The sequence below is a fragment of the Schistocerca cancellata genome, chromosome 2, assembly GCF_023864275.1.
Source record: "Schistocerca cancellata isolate TAMUIC-IGC-003103 chromosome 2, iqSchCanc2.1, whole genome shotgun sequence".
Taxonomy (NCBI): Eukaryota; Metazoa; Arthropoda; class Insecta; order Orthoptera; family Acrididae; genus Schistocerca; species Schistocerca cancellata.
In genome coordinates, this window is record NC_064627.1 from 497,093,984 (window position 1) to 497,112,563 (window position 18,580).

Here is an 18,580-nt window from a genome sequence, read left to right on the forward strand (position 1 = left end):
ACTTAGTGCTGTAACACAGAACCTTGTGTATGGGGCCATTGTGAAGTGGTTGTTGTGCTGTGTTGTGTAGTGTCAGAAATTGAAATGGCTCCAGATGAGTGAGAAGCTCTTCCTGGCCCATGATGGGCAGTGCTGGATACTCTTTTCACTCCTTGGAGAACAACAATGGGTAGTACTTTACTGAGTGGAGCTAGAAAGGTAATTAATGATGTTGCGAGCAAGAGAGTGAAAATAAAAAAGTTACTTCACCGTCTCTTTCATCAGATGAGACAAACAGTGATGTACAGAGGACCAAGCTTCGGAATTTCAATTGTGATTTCCCTAACTGGGTATACATTTAATGCACTCCTTCCTTTTTTATTCCCCTGCTGACATGGACCACTTGAAGGTTGGAGTCAACTCCTGGGGATCGATATAGACCAATTTGGAAATCACTTGTTTACTCAGCTTTGAGGGGTGGATGGTGTATGACTCTGTAGCTTAAGTTCTATATGCTGTTCTAACATGAAAGAAAACTATTTAATGTATAGACATTCAGCCTGAGCTGCTGTAACTAAAAGTCATTGTTTCGGCACACAGATGGAAATATAACTTGATAATTGGTGTTTACTGTCTGATGATCACATGTTAATAGCAGCTGGCTATAAAACTGGCAAATGATGTTATGTGTTGCATCGAACTGGTACTGTATGAACTGTGACAGGAACTGCAGCTGTGTGAACCAATGGTCTGCGTGAACTGTAACTGCATCTGGCGAACTGGCCAAGTGTTTCTGCGTGTCAGCTTTTGTTCACAATTGGCTGAATAGTATTGCATCTGTGATCAGTTTTGCAGAAGAGGAAAGTAGTTCCAGGTATCAGCACCCTCTGTGGCAGCTGATATTACTGTAAGCAGGTGGACTAGACCGTTTGAAGGAAGTGTGAATTGGAGGAAGTATAAATTCACCAGCTGATTTCTGGAACTTCAGTTGTGGTATAGTTTTCCTCAGTTCATCTTCTTTGATAGGTTTCAAGATCATGGTTCTTTGATACCTGATGTCTTATACCGTGGTCCCTAACCTACATAACCATGCAGGTGGTTTCAAAAAATTGATCCCACCCCGGGGGCCTTCTCGTTTTAAGTCTCTCATTGTTTAAAAGCTATCCCTGTGTCAGTCGATTGGTTGGTTTGGGGAAGGGGACAAAACAGCGAGGTCATCAGTCCCATTGGATTAGGGAAGAATGGTGAAGGAAATTGGCCATGCCCTTTCAAAGGAACTATACCAGCATTTGCCTGAAGCAATTTAGGGAAATCATGGAAAACCTAAATCAGGATGGCCGGACACAGATTTGAACTGTTATCCTCCCGAATATGAGTCCAGTGTGCTAACCTGTAACACAGCAATACTTTAATTTAATCAGCCAGGTTACGTACAAGAGCTGTTACTTTCTTGTATTCTGGAAACAAGAATTTTCCAAAAATCTTGTCCACTTCCTCTCACCATCAGAGTAGCTTAACTTATTTGCCTGATTTCTGACAAATTTTTTGCAGAGCTCCACCATTTGCCCAGAACCTCTCCCTTGAATCCATTTCCCTCTTCACCCCTATGACACCCTGCACATCCACTTTCTATATGATACCCAAAATCCACAATACCAACAATCCTGGATGTCCCATTGTAGCTGGTTATTGTACCCCCACTGAAAGAATCTCACCCCTCTTTGACTAACACCTCTAACCAATAGCCCATAATCTAGCCTCCCACATCAAAGATATCAACCACTCCTTTCACCAACTCTCCACAATCCTCACCTTACATTCCTTACCCCTTTACCTCCTGAATCCCTACTCTTCACTATTGATGCCATTTCCACATACACCAACATCCTTTGTGCCAGTGGTCTTCCCATTATTGAACACAGTCTTTCCCAACATCCTTCAGACTCCAAAACCAGTACCTCATTCCTCAAACACATTACTAACTTTATTCTAACTCTCAACTACTTCTCCTTTGAAGGGAAGGTATAAAAACAAATCCATGGCACAGCCATGGGCAACTGCACGACACCCTCCTATGCCAACCTGATTATGGGCCATCTAGAAGAGATCACCTTTGCCTCCCAAAATACCAAACCCCTAATCTGGTTTATGTTCATTGATGATAACTTTGTGATCTGGACTAAGTGCCAAGACACCCTATCCTCATTCCTTCACAACCTCAACACCTTCTCTCCCATCCACTTTACCTGTCCTGCTCAACCCAGTGTGCTATCTTCCTGGACTTTGACCCTCTCCTCCACCAACAGTACCTGCATTTTGAAAGCTGTCATCCCCTCCACACCAAAAAATCCCTCTGATACAGCCTGGCAATGTGGGGACAGCATATCTGCAGTAACAAGAATTCCCTTGCTCAGTATGCTGAGGGTCTCACAAGGGCCTTCACAGACAGGTGCTACCCCCCAGACCTAGTCCACAAACAGATCTCTCGCACCATTTCCCCAAGCTCCCCCAATCCTCCCACTGTCCCCAAGAACCAGATACAAAGCAGTACCCCCTTGATCATCGAATATCACCTCAGACAGGAACAACTTAACCACATCCTTCATCTGGGCTTTGATTATCTATCCTCATGCCCTGCAATGAGGGACATCCTACCCAAGATCCTTCTCACCCCTCCTAAAGTGGTGTTCCATCACCAACACAACCTCCACAACATCCTAGTCCATCACTACTCACAGTCCCAATCCCTTGCCACAGGGATTACATTCCTGTGAAATACCCAGGTTCAAGACCTGCCCAATCCACACACCCAGCACTCCTATTGCAGCCCTGTCAAAGGCTTGTCAAACATGATCAGAGGCTGGCCACCTGTGATAGCAGCCATGTCGTATACAAGCTTTGCTGCAGCCATTGCACAACTTTTTATATTGGTTTGACTGCCATCCAGCTGTCCACCAGGCTGAATGGCCACTGCCAAACTGTGCCCTACAGAAAAGTAGACCACCCTGAGGCACACCAGCTTTTCTGAACTGCACAAGTGGGAGTTATCCTTAAATTACATTCTCCACTCCCAGCCTGAATCAAAGGTAACCTACTGTCCCCACACCCTCCACCCAACAGTTTCTGCCCCTCTCTCTATCATCTCCTCCCTATTTATGCCCCCTCACCCACTTTGTGTGCCTAATTCTGTCCATGTGCCCAAGCATCTTTCCTCTTTCCTGCTTCTCTCCTTTTCTGCTCCCTCCCCCCTCCCCACCCCACAGCCTACCAGTGCTGCACCTGGTGGCAGTCTTGTCATGCCTCTTTCTAGTCCCTGCACAGTTTGCCAGACAGCAGTCCTCTCTCCCCCCATCCATACCCTGCTGTCCCTTCCCCACCCTGTCCAGATTACTGCTTCCATTCAACGTGACAGTTGTAATCCAGTCCGAGCTGTTGGAGATGGCAGACACGTGCACATGAGGTTTGCTTGCTGGTATGAATAAGTGTGTGTGTGTGTGTGTGTGTGTGTGTGTGTTTGTTTCCTTTTCGGAAGAAGGCATTGGCCAAACAGCTAAATGTGTAACAGTTTTTTCATTGCGCCTGTCTGCAGCTCAACATGTCATCTTAATGTTTAGTAGCAATCTATCTTTTCCCTTATATTGTTGAACATATGTAAGATAGAGATTGATAGGTAGATATATTTACATTCCACAAATCCATACTAAGGTGATCCTCATGGTGGCATAACATGTCATAAAAAACAAAAATATGTAATACACATGTACAAAAGAAGAGATATGCTAATGTTTCTTTCACAGCTCCTAAGTTAAATATTTAGTCAAATGGCCTCGTGTGAGAACACGTGTTACTTGCAGTTGTTGTGGAACGTTGTTTCAGCATTCTTAATGTTATAACCTCCAGTAAAGTACCACCAACATTGAAGTTCATTTCAGAGCAGTTTCAAGACAGACACATTTGCTTTCAGTATCTCAAAATTATGCCTATAGCTGGGTTATATCACTTTCATAAAGAAAATTAAATTAGCTGGAACCAGAACTGGAAAGTGTGGTGCCTGGGTTTGAGACCCCTCAAGAGATGTTTGGATCCTAGATGCAAGACGAGCAGCTGTATTGTGTGGGACAAAGTCTCACACAGACCTACCTTTGTGATTTCTCGTGGTACCTGACTGCCACTTTGTATTTCAATCAAATTGGTGGAACCATATTTCATTATCAGTTATGATGATGAATATTGATTTTGATATTTGAGCACCTGCTAACAGAACTCCAAAAACTAAACTGGCTGTTCTTGGTTTCGGACAGCATCCACCAGCTGCAGACCTTAATAAAATGAGTTGTACCATAACTGTGTAAATCTTATACTTGATTTTCATCTTCAAGGATATTTATTCTGTGAGCCAATGGAATACCATGCCTGTGGAATGAGAAAAAATACAAAAAATCCTCCAAAACACTGATTTTGAATAACCCACTTGTAAATTATGAAGGAAAAGGAAGGAAAATTAGAGTTTAGAATTTTTTAAGGATGAAATCATTAGAGCAGGGAACAAGCTCAGACCAGGGAAGAATTTGAATGAAAATTGACCTTGGCCTTTCAATAAAAACATTCCAGCATTCAACTTAAGCATTTTAGAGAAGCAGGTGTTTTCTAATTCTGGCTAGTCATATGAGGATTTGAACTATCATTCCTGAGAATACAAGTTCTGTCTATCACTGTGCAGTCTTGTAAGATAACCAACCTGACTTCTGTAGTCTCTTCTTTGTTGCCTGTTTGGTAGCACACAAGTTTGTATTCATGAACCTGAAAATCTTAATGAATACTGGATTGTGTTTACTTAATAATGAAAGCAACACCACAATTTTGGTTTCACTTTTCCACACATTAATTAAACAAGAAATCATATTATTGAGGTACGCGTCTTAACTTTGCTGCACAAGTAATGCCTAAATTAGGTGAGCTGTTGCAGCCAACAACAATCCAGTGGCAGGATTTGTTGGATACATTATATTGCTATTGAAGCAATGTATTTAGAAACATTGTCCAGGAATGAGTACTTGCTCTAAAAGTCGCCAAACCAAAATGATTGAGGGTGGCACAGAATACAGTTCACATTTACATCAGTCATCACAGTAAACACAGTATCTTGCTGCAGTTGTTCAAAGAATTTTCACAGAGACATTTCACATGAGCCTCTCCTTAATTAAATATGCTACTTATACTAGTTAGTTGGTGTGGAGAAAGCAGTAGACTGATCTTTCTACTATTTACAACATTATTAAGTCCAAATTAAAATTAATACTTTACAGGAAAAATCCTGTATGGAATACAAGGAATGGAAGGAGTAATGTTAACCAAACACCATATAGTTAAAGTATAGAAAGGCACACATACAAAATTGAAAACATTATTAAGCTTGCAGAAAGTGTCCTCCTTCAGAGATAACCAAATCCTTCCCAGCCACCCAAGGTTCTAAATCACTTGAGTGCTTAAGGATCATTGATGATCTTTACAATTTGGAAGCAAATATAAGATACTGTACCCTTATTCCTCAACAGCTTCTCCTCTGTCCATTTCACCTGATCCACTTCATTCCAGTGTGCCACTTTCATGGATACTGAGATCTGACTCTTCAATACTCCATTAAAACTTTCATCCATATAAAGCCCACCATCCATCAACAGTACCTCCAGTTGAGCAGCTACCATCCGCTCTGCTCTAAAAAGTCTCTCTCATAGAGTCTATCTGCCTATAATTGGCACATCTAAAGTTAACAGCAGTGTTTTGCCCAGTATACTGTAGCTCTTACTAAAACATTTCCAGACAGAGATTGCCTAACTTTGTTGACAAACAAGACTTCCCATAGTCTCATTTAGAAGAAGCCCCTCCCTACCTCATTGGGATTTTGTTCATGGCAGTAATGTGTTCAGCTCCTCAACTATACAGTGAGTCGTCACCTTTACCCTTCCCATTATGTCTTAATTATGTCTGTTTTATCATCACTTGATATTCTCAGCCATCACCCACTGTTACATTTAGTTGTATTTTTTTACCCTTCGTATTAGCACAGCAGTGAAACTCAGTAATTTAGTTTGATAGATTAGTTTTAATTATTTTCTTTATATCTTTATTGATAGACAGGTAATTTTGCTTTTTACAGTGATTTCAGTAAACTTCAAGTTGTATGGTTAAGGGAACATCAAGTGAGCACTGCTGGTAGTCCAGGTGAGCTATTCCAACTATGTCCAAGAATTCGGGAGCTTGATCTCTCAAGGAATCTGCTGAATAACTGGACAGCAGTGGCCGAAATAGCTATTCAACTACAGTTCCTGCGGATACTGAATGTTAGGTAATTTTTATTGTGTGGAGAGGATGGATGATAACTGTAAAAAAGATTATATGTGATTACTGTAATAAAAAGAAACTTGAGTTTGGCTTGCATCCACATATTATTTTATTTAACTTCCTTATTTATTTTTCAGTGAGAATCACTTAGTGATACCAGATGATGCTTTATCTCTGAAGTCATCATTTCTATCATTGGAACATATCATAGTTGGAAAAATGTCATACTCCTGGTGTGATGTATTGATTTGCGCCACCATGTGGCCTCATATCCATAAGTTGCAGGTTTGTATTGTGCTACAGAAAACTTTTAGACATAATTTTTATGCTTTAAATTGTGCCAGACAGAACAAAATTATATGGAAAAATGTTGTGAAAGCAACACAGCAGATGGTAAATAATAATTTAATTTTAAAACTTAACAGTAAGACAGATGCTGTTTGGTCAGTTGTTCAATCAGACTTACGTATTGTAGTTTGCACTCATTAAATATTGAAGAATAAGTTAAACAAAACACCATTGTTAATCCAATTTAAGTATCAGAGTGTTTAAATAAATTATTCACAAATATAGTGAGGGCTGATTGTATGAATAAATGACTCGCAAAGAATCTGAGTAATTTATTAAAGGTTTTTAAGATGTGATAAAGGTCAATTTATCTTTTTTCCGTCTTTCCCTTTGTTGCTCTAAATTTGTGGAAGTGTGTACCGTCTAGGCAACTAAATGAAGGCAGTTTGTATATTGCCATACACATTTTGTTTCTTTTATTTGGGAAGCGTCATCAGTGGCCTGAAATCCATGTTTTGTTTGATACGTACAATAAATGTGTTACATGGTGGATATAATATGCTCCTATATTACATTTTGTCATATTTTTCTCTTGCTTTTTAGGTTAGAAGCAACTTTTGTAGTAAAAGTTCTGTATTGTAAATGTATTGTTCAGTGTTACTTAAGATTTCCAGCGCTTTTAACACGTGTGTGGTCCTGGAGATGTATTTGTTAGTTTTCAAACTCCAGCTGGCCAATTGCTGACATTCTTTCATCCATATTTGTCACATCACGTTTCGCTTGCACGTTCCATTAGGTGATCAATACATGTATGTTTTTGGTGCGTAGTGAACAACTGTTTTTGTGTTTTTTCTGCCGTCACCAATGTGATTAATACTAATAACCAACCAATCTTTCGAACATATGCGTTTTAATGTGTTGGCATAACAGATATGAAACATCCAATCACAACTGGATCAAGAGAAAACATGTCAAACTATTGGTGTGTTTCTATTCTTCCAGTCTAATCAACAAGATTGGTGAAAGTAGCTGCAATCCCAATTCAAAATTTTATTACAAAATGTAATATTATTCTGAGTGATTAATTTTAATCCTGACATTGAAAAATCACTATGATTTTAGAAAGCAATTTTGCCCGGAAGATTAGCAAAGCATTAGATCATGGGAACCAAGTTGCAGGTATCTTCCGTAATTTCAAGTCCTTAAACTTAGTTAACCATTCCTTGATTATCTCCGGTTTGAGAAATACAGGATTAGGGAATGGCCAAGTAAGTGGTCCCGACAGTCGGGATACCAGTTACTTTGGAATAAGGCTGGGCATCTCGGACATATTCTGAGTCGTGGTCACCTTTGTGCTCATATGACAAAGACTACCAAATCCACCGGTTAGTCCCTCACCCGTTAGGGGTAAAACCCAATGGGACTCGGGGCAAGGAAGGCTAGCAACCCGCTTCCCTGGTACTTTAAATATGATGCTGGCAACAATCAGAGCAAAATGCCTCGGACCTTTGGAGATGACGTAGTCCCACCTCTAACTGACAAACCAGGGACTCCTAAGATACGACTTGGCAAACAAATGGTAATGAGATGGGAAGCTATTAATATCAATGGGGGCTACTCTGGGAAGAAGGTAGAGCTGGCAGAGGCTGCAAGTAAGATGGGGCTGGACGTTTTAGCTGATAGTGACGTTCGGGTAAGGGGTGAGAAAGAAGAGGAAGTGGGAGAATACAAGGTCTACCTGTCAGGAGTCAAAGCAGGAATAGCACAATGGGGTGTAGGGCTTTACATCAGGAAAGAAATGGAACCCAGCGTAGTTGCAATGAGGTATGTAAACGAATGACTGATGTGGATAGATTTGACAGTGTCTAGCAAGAAAATTAGGATTGTGTCAGTATATTCGCATTGTGAAAGGACAGATCAAGATAAGATGGATAGTTTTTATGAGGCACTCAGTGATGTAGTTGTTAGAGTAAAGGACAAGGACAGTGTTCTGCTCATGGGTGATTTTAACGCCAGGATTGGAAATCGAACAGAAGGGTATGAAAAGGTTATGGGTAAATTTGGAGAGGATATGGAGGCCAACAGGAACGGGAAACAACTCTTGGATTTCTGTGCCAGTATGGGCTTAGTAATCACAAACTCCTTTTTTTAAACATAAGAACATTCACCGGTATACTTGGGAAGGCAGGGGAACCAGATATCTCATTGACTATATAATAACAGATCAGGAATTCAGGAAGGCTGTGAGGGACACACGTGTATTCAGGGGATTCTTTGATGACACTGATCATAATTTAATCTGCAGTGAAATTGGGATTGTGAGGCCGAAAGTGCAGGAGGTCAGGTCCATATGTAGGAGGATAAGAGTGGAGAAACTTCAGGATAAGGAAAGCAGGCACAAGTACATAACAGCGATCTCAGAAAGGTACCAGTTAGTTGAATGTAGTCAATTACAGTCATTGGAAAAGGAATGGACAAGGTACAGGGACACAGTACTAGAAGTGGCTAAAGAATGTCTTGGAACAGTAGTGTGTAAAAGTATGATGAAGCAAACAGCTTGGTGGAATGATACAGTCAAGGCAGCCTGTAAAAGGAAAAAGAAGGCGTATCAAAAATGGCTACATACCAGAACCCAGGTAGACAGAGAAAGTTATGTTGAAGAAAGAAACACAGCCAAACAGATAATTGCAGCATCCAAGAAGAAATCGTGGGAAGACTTTGGAAACAGGTTGGAGACTATGGGTCAAGCTGCTGGAAAACCATTCTGGAGTGTAATTAGCAGTCTTTGAAAGGGAGGTAAGAAGGAAATGACAAGTATTTTGGACAGGTCAGGAAAACTGCTGGTGAATCCTGTGGATGCCTTGGGCAGATGGAGGGAATATTTTGAAGAGTTGCTCAATGTAGGGGAAAATGTGATCAGTAATGTTTCAGATTTCGAGGTAGAATGGTATAGGAATGATGATGGAAATGGGATCACATTTGAGGAAGTGGAAAAAATGGTCAATAGATTGCAGTGCAATAAAGCGGCTGGGGTGGATGAAATTAAGTCGGAACTCATCAAATACAGTGGAATGTCAGGTCTTAAATGGCTACACAGGATAATTGAAATGGCCTGGGAGTTGGGACAGGTTCCATCAGACTGGACAAAAGCAGTAATCACACCAATCTTTAAACATGGAAACAGAAAACATTGTAACAACTACAGAGGTATCTCTTTAATCAGCGTTGTGGGTAAAATCTTCTCAGGTATTGTTGAAAGGAAGGTGCGAGTATTAGTTGAGGACCAATTGGATGAAAATCAGTGTGGGTTTAGGCCTCTTAGAGGTTGTCAGGACCAGATCTTTAGCTTACGGCAAATAATGGATAAGTGTTATGAGTGGAACAGGGAATTGTATCTATGCTTTATAGATCTAGAAAAGGCATATGACCGGGTTCCTAGGAGGAAGTTATTGTCTGTTCTACAAGATTATGGATCGGAGGCAAACTTTTGCAAGCAATTAAAGGTCTTTACATGGATAGTCAGGCAGCAGTTAGAGTTGACGGTAAATTGAGTTCATGGTTCAGAGTAGTTTCAGGGGTAAGACAAGGCTGCAACCTGTCTCCACTGTTGTTCATATTATTTATGGATCATATGTTGAAAACAATAGACTGGCTGGGTGAGATTTAGATATGTGAACACAAAATAAGCAGTCTTGGATATGCGGATGACTTAGTTGTGATGGCAGATTCAATTGAAAGTGTGCAAAGTAATATTTCAGAGCTAGATCAGAAATGTAAGGACTATGGTATGAAGATTAGCATCTCCAAAACGAAAGTAATGTCAGTGGGAATGAAATATAAACGGATTGAGTGCCAAATAGGAGGAAAAAATTTAGAACAGGTGGACGGTTTCAAATACTTAGGATGCATATTCTCACAGGATGGCAACATAGTGAAAGAACTGGAAGCGAAGTGTAGCAAAGCTAATGCGGTGAGCGCTCAGCTACGATCTACTCTCTTCTGCAAGAAGGAAGTCAGTACCAAGACTAAGTTATCTGTGCACCGTTCAATCTTTCGACCAACTTTGTTGTATGGGAGCGAAAGCTGGGTGGATTCAGGTTACCTTATCAATAAGGTTGAGGTTACGGATATGAAAGTAGCTAGGATGATTGCAGGTACTAGTAGATGGGAACAATGGCAGGAGGGTGTCCACAATGAGGAAATCAAAGAAAAACTGGGAATGAACTCTATAGATGTAGCAGTCAGGGCGAACAGGCTTAGATGGTGGGGTCATGTTACATGCATGGGAGAAGCAAGGTTACCCAAGAGACTCATGGATTCAGCAGTAGAGGGTAGGAGGAGTCGGGGCAGACCGAGGAGAAGGTACCTGGATTCGGTTAAGAATGATTTTGAAGTAATAGGTATAACATCAGAAGAGGCACCAATGTTAGCACTGAATAGGGGATCATGGAGGAACTGTATAAGGGGGGCTATGCTCCAGACTGAACGCTGAAAGGCATAATCAGTCTTAAATGATGATGATGATGATGAGGATAAGGACAGCACTCTAGAATGGCTTATATCATACCTGATGAACAGAAGCCAACAATGGTTTTCACTGTGAATGAAAAGACTTATTGTTTGAAACAGTCTACAATATGATATGCTTAAAGTTCTATTACAGGATGTACAGAAATCTGGGAACACTTTCAATTATTTATTACACAAGAACTAAACATTGTACAGATGTCATACATATTGCATTTTGAAGAGAAACTCTGAAAGTTTTTTTTTTTACAAACATTCGATATGCAGACCATGAGTAACCCATTAGGTCATCGAATTTTTGCCATACCTGTCCCAGCATGGCATTGTCAACAGTGGCAGTCGCTTCCCGTCTCCTGTCCTGAACTCTGCTACATCACATGGTAGAGGCGGTACATACACCAGATCTTTAATGTGTCTCCACAGAAAAAAGCCACACGGAGTGGCTTTTGGGGAGGCCATTTCAGATCTGGTGATTGGGGAGGCCATTTCATGAAACAGCTGTCCCCTTGTGTAGCACAGCCGATCCATCGATGCGGCAGCTCAGTGTTCAGGTACCCACAAACTTCACGATGAAAATGGGGTGGTGCCCCATCCTGCTGAAAGATTAACGGAGAGTCCAATTGCGTTTGAGGCATCAGCCATTGGTGCAACATGTCCAGGTAGGAATATTCAGTGACAGTGCTCTCGGCGAAGAAGAATGGCCTGCACGGTTTTCGATGTGACAAGGCACAAAAAACATTTACCTTTGGGGAATCACGCTCAAATTCAATGCATTCATGTGGATGCTTTGTACTCCAGATTCGACAATTATGCCTGTTCACTTTCCCATTAGTGTGAATAGTGGCTTCATCGCTAAAAATTAAGCGATCAACAATGTCAACCCCATCCTCATTCAGTTGTTGCAACTGTGAATAAAATTCAAAATGCTTGTCTTTGTCATCGTCGATGAGGTTCTACACTAGCTGCAATTGGAATGGTTTCATAGAGAGCTTCTGTCGCAGGAATTTCCACATTGTCATTGGAGCCATTTTGAGTGCACGGAATGCACGACACACCGATTTCTTTGGACTCCTTATGAATGTTTCTCGTACGCACTCCACATTCACTTCACTCACACTGGGATGTCCGCTTCTCTTTGTCGGGCACAAGCAAACCGTCATAATGAATTTGTTGTGACAGTGGTAAATGGCCGTCCTTGGTGGTGGCTTCTTACCATACTTGGTTCTAAACATCTGTTGAATAGCTGTAGCACACTTGTTTTTGTTGAACTCCAACATTCAGAAAGCTTGCTCCACACCTGAATTCGCCATGTTTGTGACTAGCGCTGACTATCGGCAAAGTACCAAACTATGCTGTGGTGGTATACATGGGGGGGGGGGGGCTAACTTTTAAGGGTTTCTCTTAAAAATGACATATGTATGATATCTTTACAATGTTTGGTTCTTGTGCAATAAATAATTGAAAGTGTTCCCAGACTTTATGTACACCCTGTATAAGGCCTGTTCAATGTAAGTCACTTGCTCATAGATTTATATTCTGTCAGTAATAATTGGAAATAATAATCTGTATTAATTAAAGGTAAGTCCTGAATGTTGTGACACCTTCAATATATTAGAAACCAGGTTATCATAACAATCATCCTATGGAAAAGTTTGATGCAAATTTTTTTTTTTTTTTTTTTCATAAAGACTAGAATTTAAGCTGGAATACCGATGTTGAATTCATAGCAAGGAAGTATTGAAGTTTCATACTCTTGAGCACGTCCGCTCATGCCCAGGCGAGTCATTTCTCCTGTGTACTGACTCATTGAGCAGCCTGCAAGCTATCGACCAGTGCTGCCCTTACCACCCTTTGGTAGCGTCCATTCAGGAGTTCATATATGCCCTGGAATGGTCCCGTCGTTCAGTGGTGTTTGTGTGGACCCCAGGACACGTTGGAATCCCAGGCAACGAACTTGCCGACAGGCTGGCTGGCCAAACAGGCTACGCAGAAACTGCCTCTGGAGATGGGCATCTCCGAAACTGATCTGCATTCTTTCTTACGCCACAGGGTTTTTCAGCTTTGGGTGATGGAATGACATAACAGTACGCACAACAAACTGTGTGTCACTAAGGAGACTATGAATGTGCGAAAGTCTTCCATACGGTCCTCTTGCAGGGAATCAGTTGTCCTCTGCTGCCTCCGCATTGACCATACATGGCTAATGCATGGTTACCTCCTCCATTGCAAGGACCCACCTCAGTGTTGCTGTGGCTCACAAATGACGGTCGTCCATCTCTTGGTGGACTTTTAACTTTCCCAGCACCCTATCTTCGGTGTTGGGCTGCAGTGCCTCAACAGCAGCTTAAGTTTTATGTTTTATTCGTGAGAGTGGGTTTTATCATTTGATCTAAGTTTTAGCGCATGTCCTTTGTCCCTCTTGTGTCCTCCACCCTAGTGCTTTTAGGGTGGAGATTTTAATGTGTTGCAGAGTGGCTGGCTTCTCATGTTTGTTCTCATGGTCAACTAGCCATGGTAATCTGCTTTCTTGTTTTGATCTCTTTTACGTGTTTCTTGCGTGTCTCTGTGGTTTTCTTGTCTGATTTTGTCCATTTTATTCTTTGTTGCCCTTCTGTCATTCTTGTGGTTTTCTCCTGCTTTTCTTCCAGCTGTTTTTTGTATGTCTCAGTTACTTTACTCCCACCCTCGTGAAAGTATTTTAATCAGAACGAGGCACTGATGACCTAGCAGTTTGGTCCCTTCCCCCCTCTTTTGAACCAACCAACCCACCTCTTTTAGAATACTGCTGTGCGATGTTGGATCCTTATTAGATAGGATTGACGAAGTACATCAAAAAAGTTCAAAGAAAGGCAGCATGTTTTGTATTATCACGAAATAAGGGAGAGAGTGTCACTGAAATGATACAGAATTTTGGGTGGACATCATTAAAAAAAAGGCATTTTTTACTGCGGTGGAATCTTCTCACAAAATTACAATCACCAACTTTCTCCTCCGAATACGAAAATATTTTGTTGACACCGATGTACATAGGGAGAAATGATCACCATGATAAAATGTGAGAAATCAGAGTTCTTATAAAAAGATATAGTGTTCATTCTTTCCACATGCTATACGAGATTGGAATAATAGAGAATTGTGAAGATGGTTCAATGAACCCTGTGCCAGGCTCTTAAATGTGATTTGCAGAGTATTCATGTAGCTCCAAAATTCCTGGATCCTGTAACACACATTGAAATGCTTGCCCTCCAGGAACTAGAAGGACATGCACAACACCACCTCAAAAAGCTCTCCATCCTGCTCACTTCCTACTCCTGCCTTGGATTACCACTTACCACCACCTCTGCAACAACTTCCGAACCTCCCCCATGTCCTCTCATAGTTGGCAAACCCTGTCTTGCAGACTACTACATTTACCTCACCCTCCAAAACTCCCTCCCACCACCACTCAGAATCCAGAATATAAACAGACCCAAAACACAGTCGCAAACCATTCCCCCAAAAGCCTTAGCCTCGCAGAAACATCTAAAACCCTTCTCTCCTTCTCCTGGCCCCTACAGTGGCAACACTTTTTTGGCACCAGCCGTACCAATCAGACTCAACCAAAGACCAATTTTGAATTCTGTCTGACTCGGATCACTCCTCCATCCAACTGTGAACCATCCCCACTGCCCCCCAAATCACCCCTTGTTAACTTTCTAGAATTTAGTAACCTCAAACCTTGCCTCGCCATCATTCCCCAGATCCCTGAATATGTAAACTAACCCTACATCTGCAGAAAGAACTACAATCCACCACTTAAAAACTGATCCCGACCGTATAATACTTCCTGCCAACAAAGGCTGTGCTCCTGTTGTCTTGAACCGCAATGATTACCTGCCAGAAGGACTCCACCAGCTGTCAGATTCACACATCTCCATACCCTGCCACAGTAGCCCCATTCCAGAAATGGAATCCTTAGGCCCATTCCAGAAACTCTCCCCGTAATCCATCTCTCTTCACACTCCTACCACTTCCTACACTCCTACCTTCTACATGCTTCCTAAAGTCCATAATCCCAACAACTCAGGGTGCCCCGTTACGGCCGGTTACTATGACCCAGTGAGAGAATCTCTGCTCTCATAGACCAACACCTTCAGCCTATTACCTGCAACCTATCCTCCTGTACCAAAGATACCAATCATTTCCTCCACTTACTCTCCACAGTTCCTATTCCTTTACTACACAGTATCCTGGTAAATCACTCTTCATGTCATCTCCCTTTGCACTAACATACCTAATGCACATAGCCTTACTGCTATTGATTGCTACCTTTCCCAATGCCCGACAGATTTCACACCAACAACATCCTTCCTAGTCACCATGACCAACTATATCCACACCCACAATTACTTCTCCTTTGAAGACGTACCTATAAACAAATTTGGGGTATGCCACCCTCGTGGCACCATCCTGTGCCAAACTTTTCATGGGCCATATAGAGGAATCCTTCCTAAACCCTCAGAATCCTAAACCTCTCACCACTTTCAGATTCATTGTGGAGACCTGCCTACCATCCTCGAGATACCGATACCAGTGTTACAAGAGTGGGGAAATTTTGTGAACGGTCAGGCCTCATCCCCTAAATTGGTGGGGAAGGACAGCAGACTAATACTAATCATCATCATCGTCATCATCACAGATGGCATATTCGTCATATGGATTGAGGATGAGGACACACTACCCACAGCCTTCAAGAACCTCAACATTTTCTCTCCAATTTGCTTCATGTGGTCCTACTCAATCCAACAACCCGTCTTTCTCAATGTAGACCTCCACTCCAAAGGTGGTTACATCAGTACCTCTGTCCGTATCAAACCTACCAACCACTAACAATACCTCCACTTCAAACAGGGCTATCTGTGAAACCAGTCATGTGAGCTACAAGCTAAGCTGCAACCACTGTGCTACATTCTACGTGGGCATGACAACCAACAAGCTGTCTATTCACTTGAATGGCCACTGACAAACTGTGGTCAAGAAACAACTGGACCACCCTGTTGCTGAGCACACCACCCAACACGATATTCTTCATTTCAGTGACTGCTTCACAGCCTTTGCCATCTGGATCCTTCCCACCAACACCATCTTTTGTGAATTGTGCAGGTGGAAACTCTCCCTGCAATGTATCCTACATTCCTGTAACCCTCCTGGCCTCATCCTTTGCTAGTCATTGTGCGTACCCATTTAGCCTCTTCCCTGTTCCCATTCCAACACACACAGCCCTCCATTCCACCAACATACCCAGTCTTTTTACTTCTCTCCTTTTTTGCTAAGCTCCCCCCACCATCTGTGTCTAACCTCCCAACTCTGCATGTAGCTGCCCAATTCTCTCCAACTTGTCCCTGTATCTAGCCCTAGCAGCATTTTACCATCACCCACCCCTACCATGCTATCCCTCCCCTTCCCTGACCCCACCTCCTCCTTACCCCCACTTGATTGCCTCTCCCATCATGCGCTGCTGCTCACAGTCTGGCTTGAGCTACAAGAGGCTGTGGTGATTTTGTGTGTGTGTGTGTGTGTGTGTGTGTGTGTGTGTGTGTGTGTGTCAGCTGTCTATTTTTGACAGAGACCTTGTTGGCCAAATGCTCATTTTGTGACAGTCTTTTTGTTGTGCCTATCTGCAAATCAGTATTTCTGTTATATGGCCAGTAGCAACTATTGTTTTCATAATATTGTTGCATTTTATCCTGGATTTTCCATTGTTTGCATGAACGTATATAAATTATGTCTGAGTAATGGATCATCTTGGCAGAAGGGAACCCATGTATCATTGAATATTTTGGCAAAAGCTAGAATATTCAGAATTGAAAAAGTGTTAAAACAGTACAAATTCCAGGTTGTAATACCAACAGTATTAGGAAAAGGATAGATTGTTACTCACTGTTAAGATAACCCACTGAATTGAAGACAGGCACAACAGAAAGATTGTTAAACAAAATTCTGACCGGAATCCGCTCAGGGCTGCCAGTGGAAGCGGTCATGTGTGTGTGAGATGCTGCCAGTCATAGTGGTCATGTATGTATAAGGTGTGCTTGCTTGTGTATGTGTGTTTCTTTTTCTTTGCTCAAGAAAGCTTTGGCCAAAAGCTATTAATGTGTAACAGTCTTTTCATTGTGTCTGTCTGCAACTCAGTGGATTATTTTTACAGTTAGTTGCAGTCTATCCTCCTCCTAATGTTGTTGAAAAAGTATTTAGAATCATCACTTTATCTGTGTGTGAATCAAAATAACAATGTCTCGCTTGAGTACATGGAAGCCAGATATAATATTTGCTCCCTTATTGTCCATCATGAGCGCAATGTAGTTGTGACAGTAACAACTACATTATTTCATAATGAATACTAATGAATTTACTATTTCATAATGAATACTTTTAAATTCTGCCTGTAAACATGCAATTTTTATTTAAATTTTCAAAGTCATTATACAAAGTGTCCCAGGAGGAATGGTCAGTATTCAGGAATATGACAGGAACAAATATTTGAAGCAAAGAAGTTTAGTAAACATGGGCTCTAAAATGGATGATATAAGAGCTATGAGCACTTTATCAGCAGAAGAGATATGTTTCACAGTAGCAAAGATGAAAAAGTTCTTATAGCTGTTAAGGTTTGGACCTATGAGCTCATGTTTACTGGACAATTTTTTCTTGGTTCAATCCATACTACGGCTCTCAAATTATGGAAAGCAAAGAGGTCTCAAAGGTGAAGTGTTCATGGCTCTTCAATTATGCATTTCAGAACCCATTTTTACAAGATTGTTTTTGCTTTGAATGATCATTTCTGTCATATCCCTGAATATTGGCCATTCCTACTAGTACACCCTATCTACTTGTCTCTCTTGTGTTTGTTTACTGGTAGCTTCTGCATCTTTTGCCTAAGTTGAGCATGTCATACAGAGAAGCAATGAATTTTTGATCACAAGTGCTGCTAGCAGCTGACTGTTGTAACTGGCTTTCAAGAGAGTGCTGTAATATTAAAACATTAAATGAATTTAAGCACAGTCTTTAGAAGCTGACCAAGTGCCAACAAAAAACTGGAACATGTAAATAAACATTCAAGAGGACTTGGGGAAAGAAAAGACAAAACGTGTAGTTGATGAGTGAGGGCCAGTTGATGAGCATCACAGCACACAAACTTTAAAAATATTAGCTCCATATAACCAAAAAAATATTCACCAAAATCTTCTTGCTAGTTTGCTATTCAGTGGTAAGAGACTAATTTTTTTCTCATTTCTTTAATAATTGTCAACTGGATCAGATTTCACTAGATGGAGAAACTGGTTTCTTTTTTGCAAAGAAATCTATCACTGCCTCAGATATGTATCAGTCAGGTAGTTTCTGTCCGTGTGATTTGTGGTCATACATTTCAGTATATTTAAACTGAAACCTGAGATGAAACAAAAACTGT

General features: G+C 41.3%; 1 protein-coding gene across 2 annotated transcripts in view; it reads left to right on the top strand.

The window, feature by feature from the left end:
* LOC126162035 (tubulin-specific chaperone E) overlaps positions 1–18,580 on the top strand; it is a 76,743-nt gene that overhangs the window by 33,978 nt on the left and 24,185 nt on the right. For both annotated transcript variants that reach the window (XR_007534986.1, XM_049918262.1), the window contains exons 4-5: positions 6,137–6,325; positions 6,459–6,606. Coding sequence is in view for 1 of the 2 variants with exons in the window: in XM_049918262.1 (XP_049774219.1) it covers positions 6,137–6,325; positions 6,459–6,606 (337 nt within the window). In the remaining variant the exon portion in view is untranslated. The remainder of the gene's footprint in view (positions 1–6,136; positions 6,326–6,458; positions 6,607–18,580) is intronic.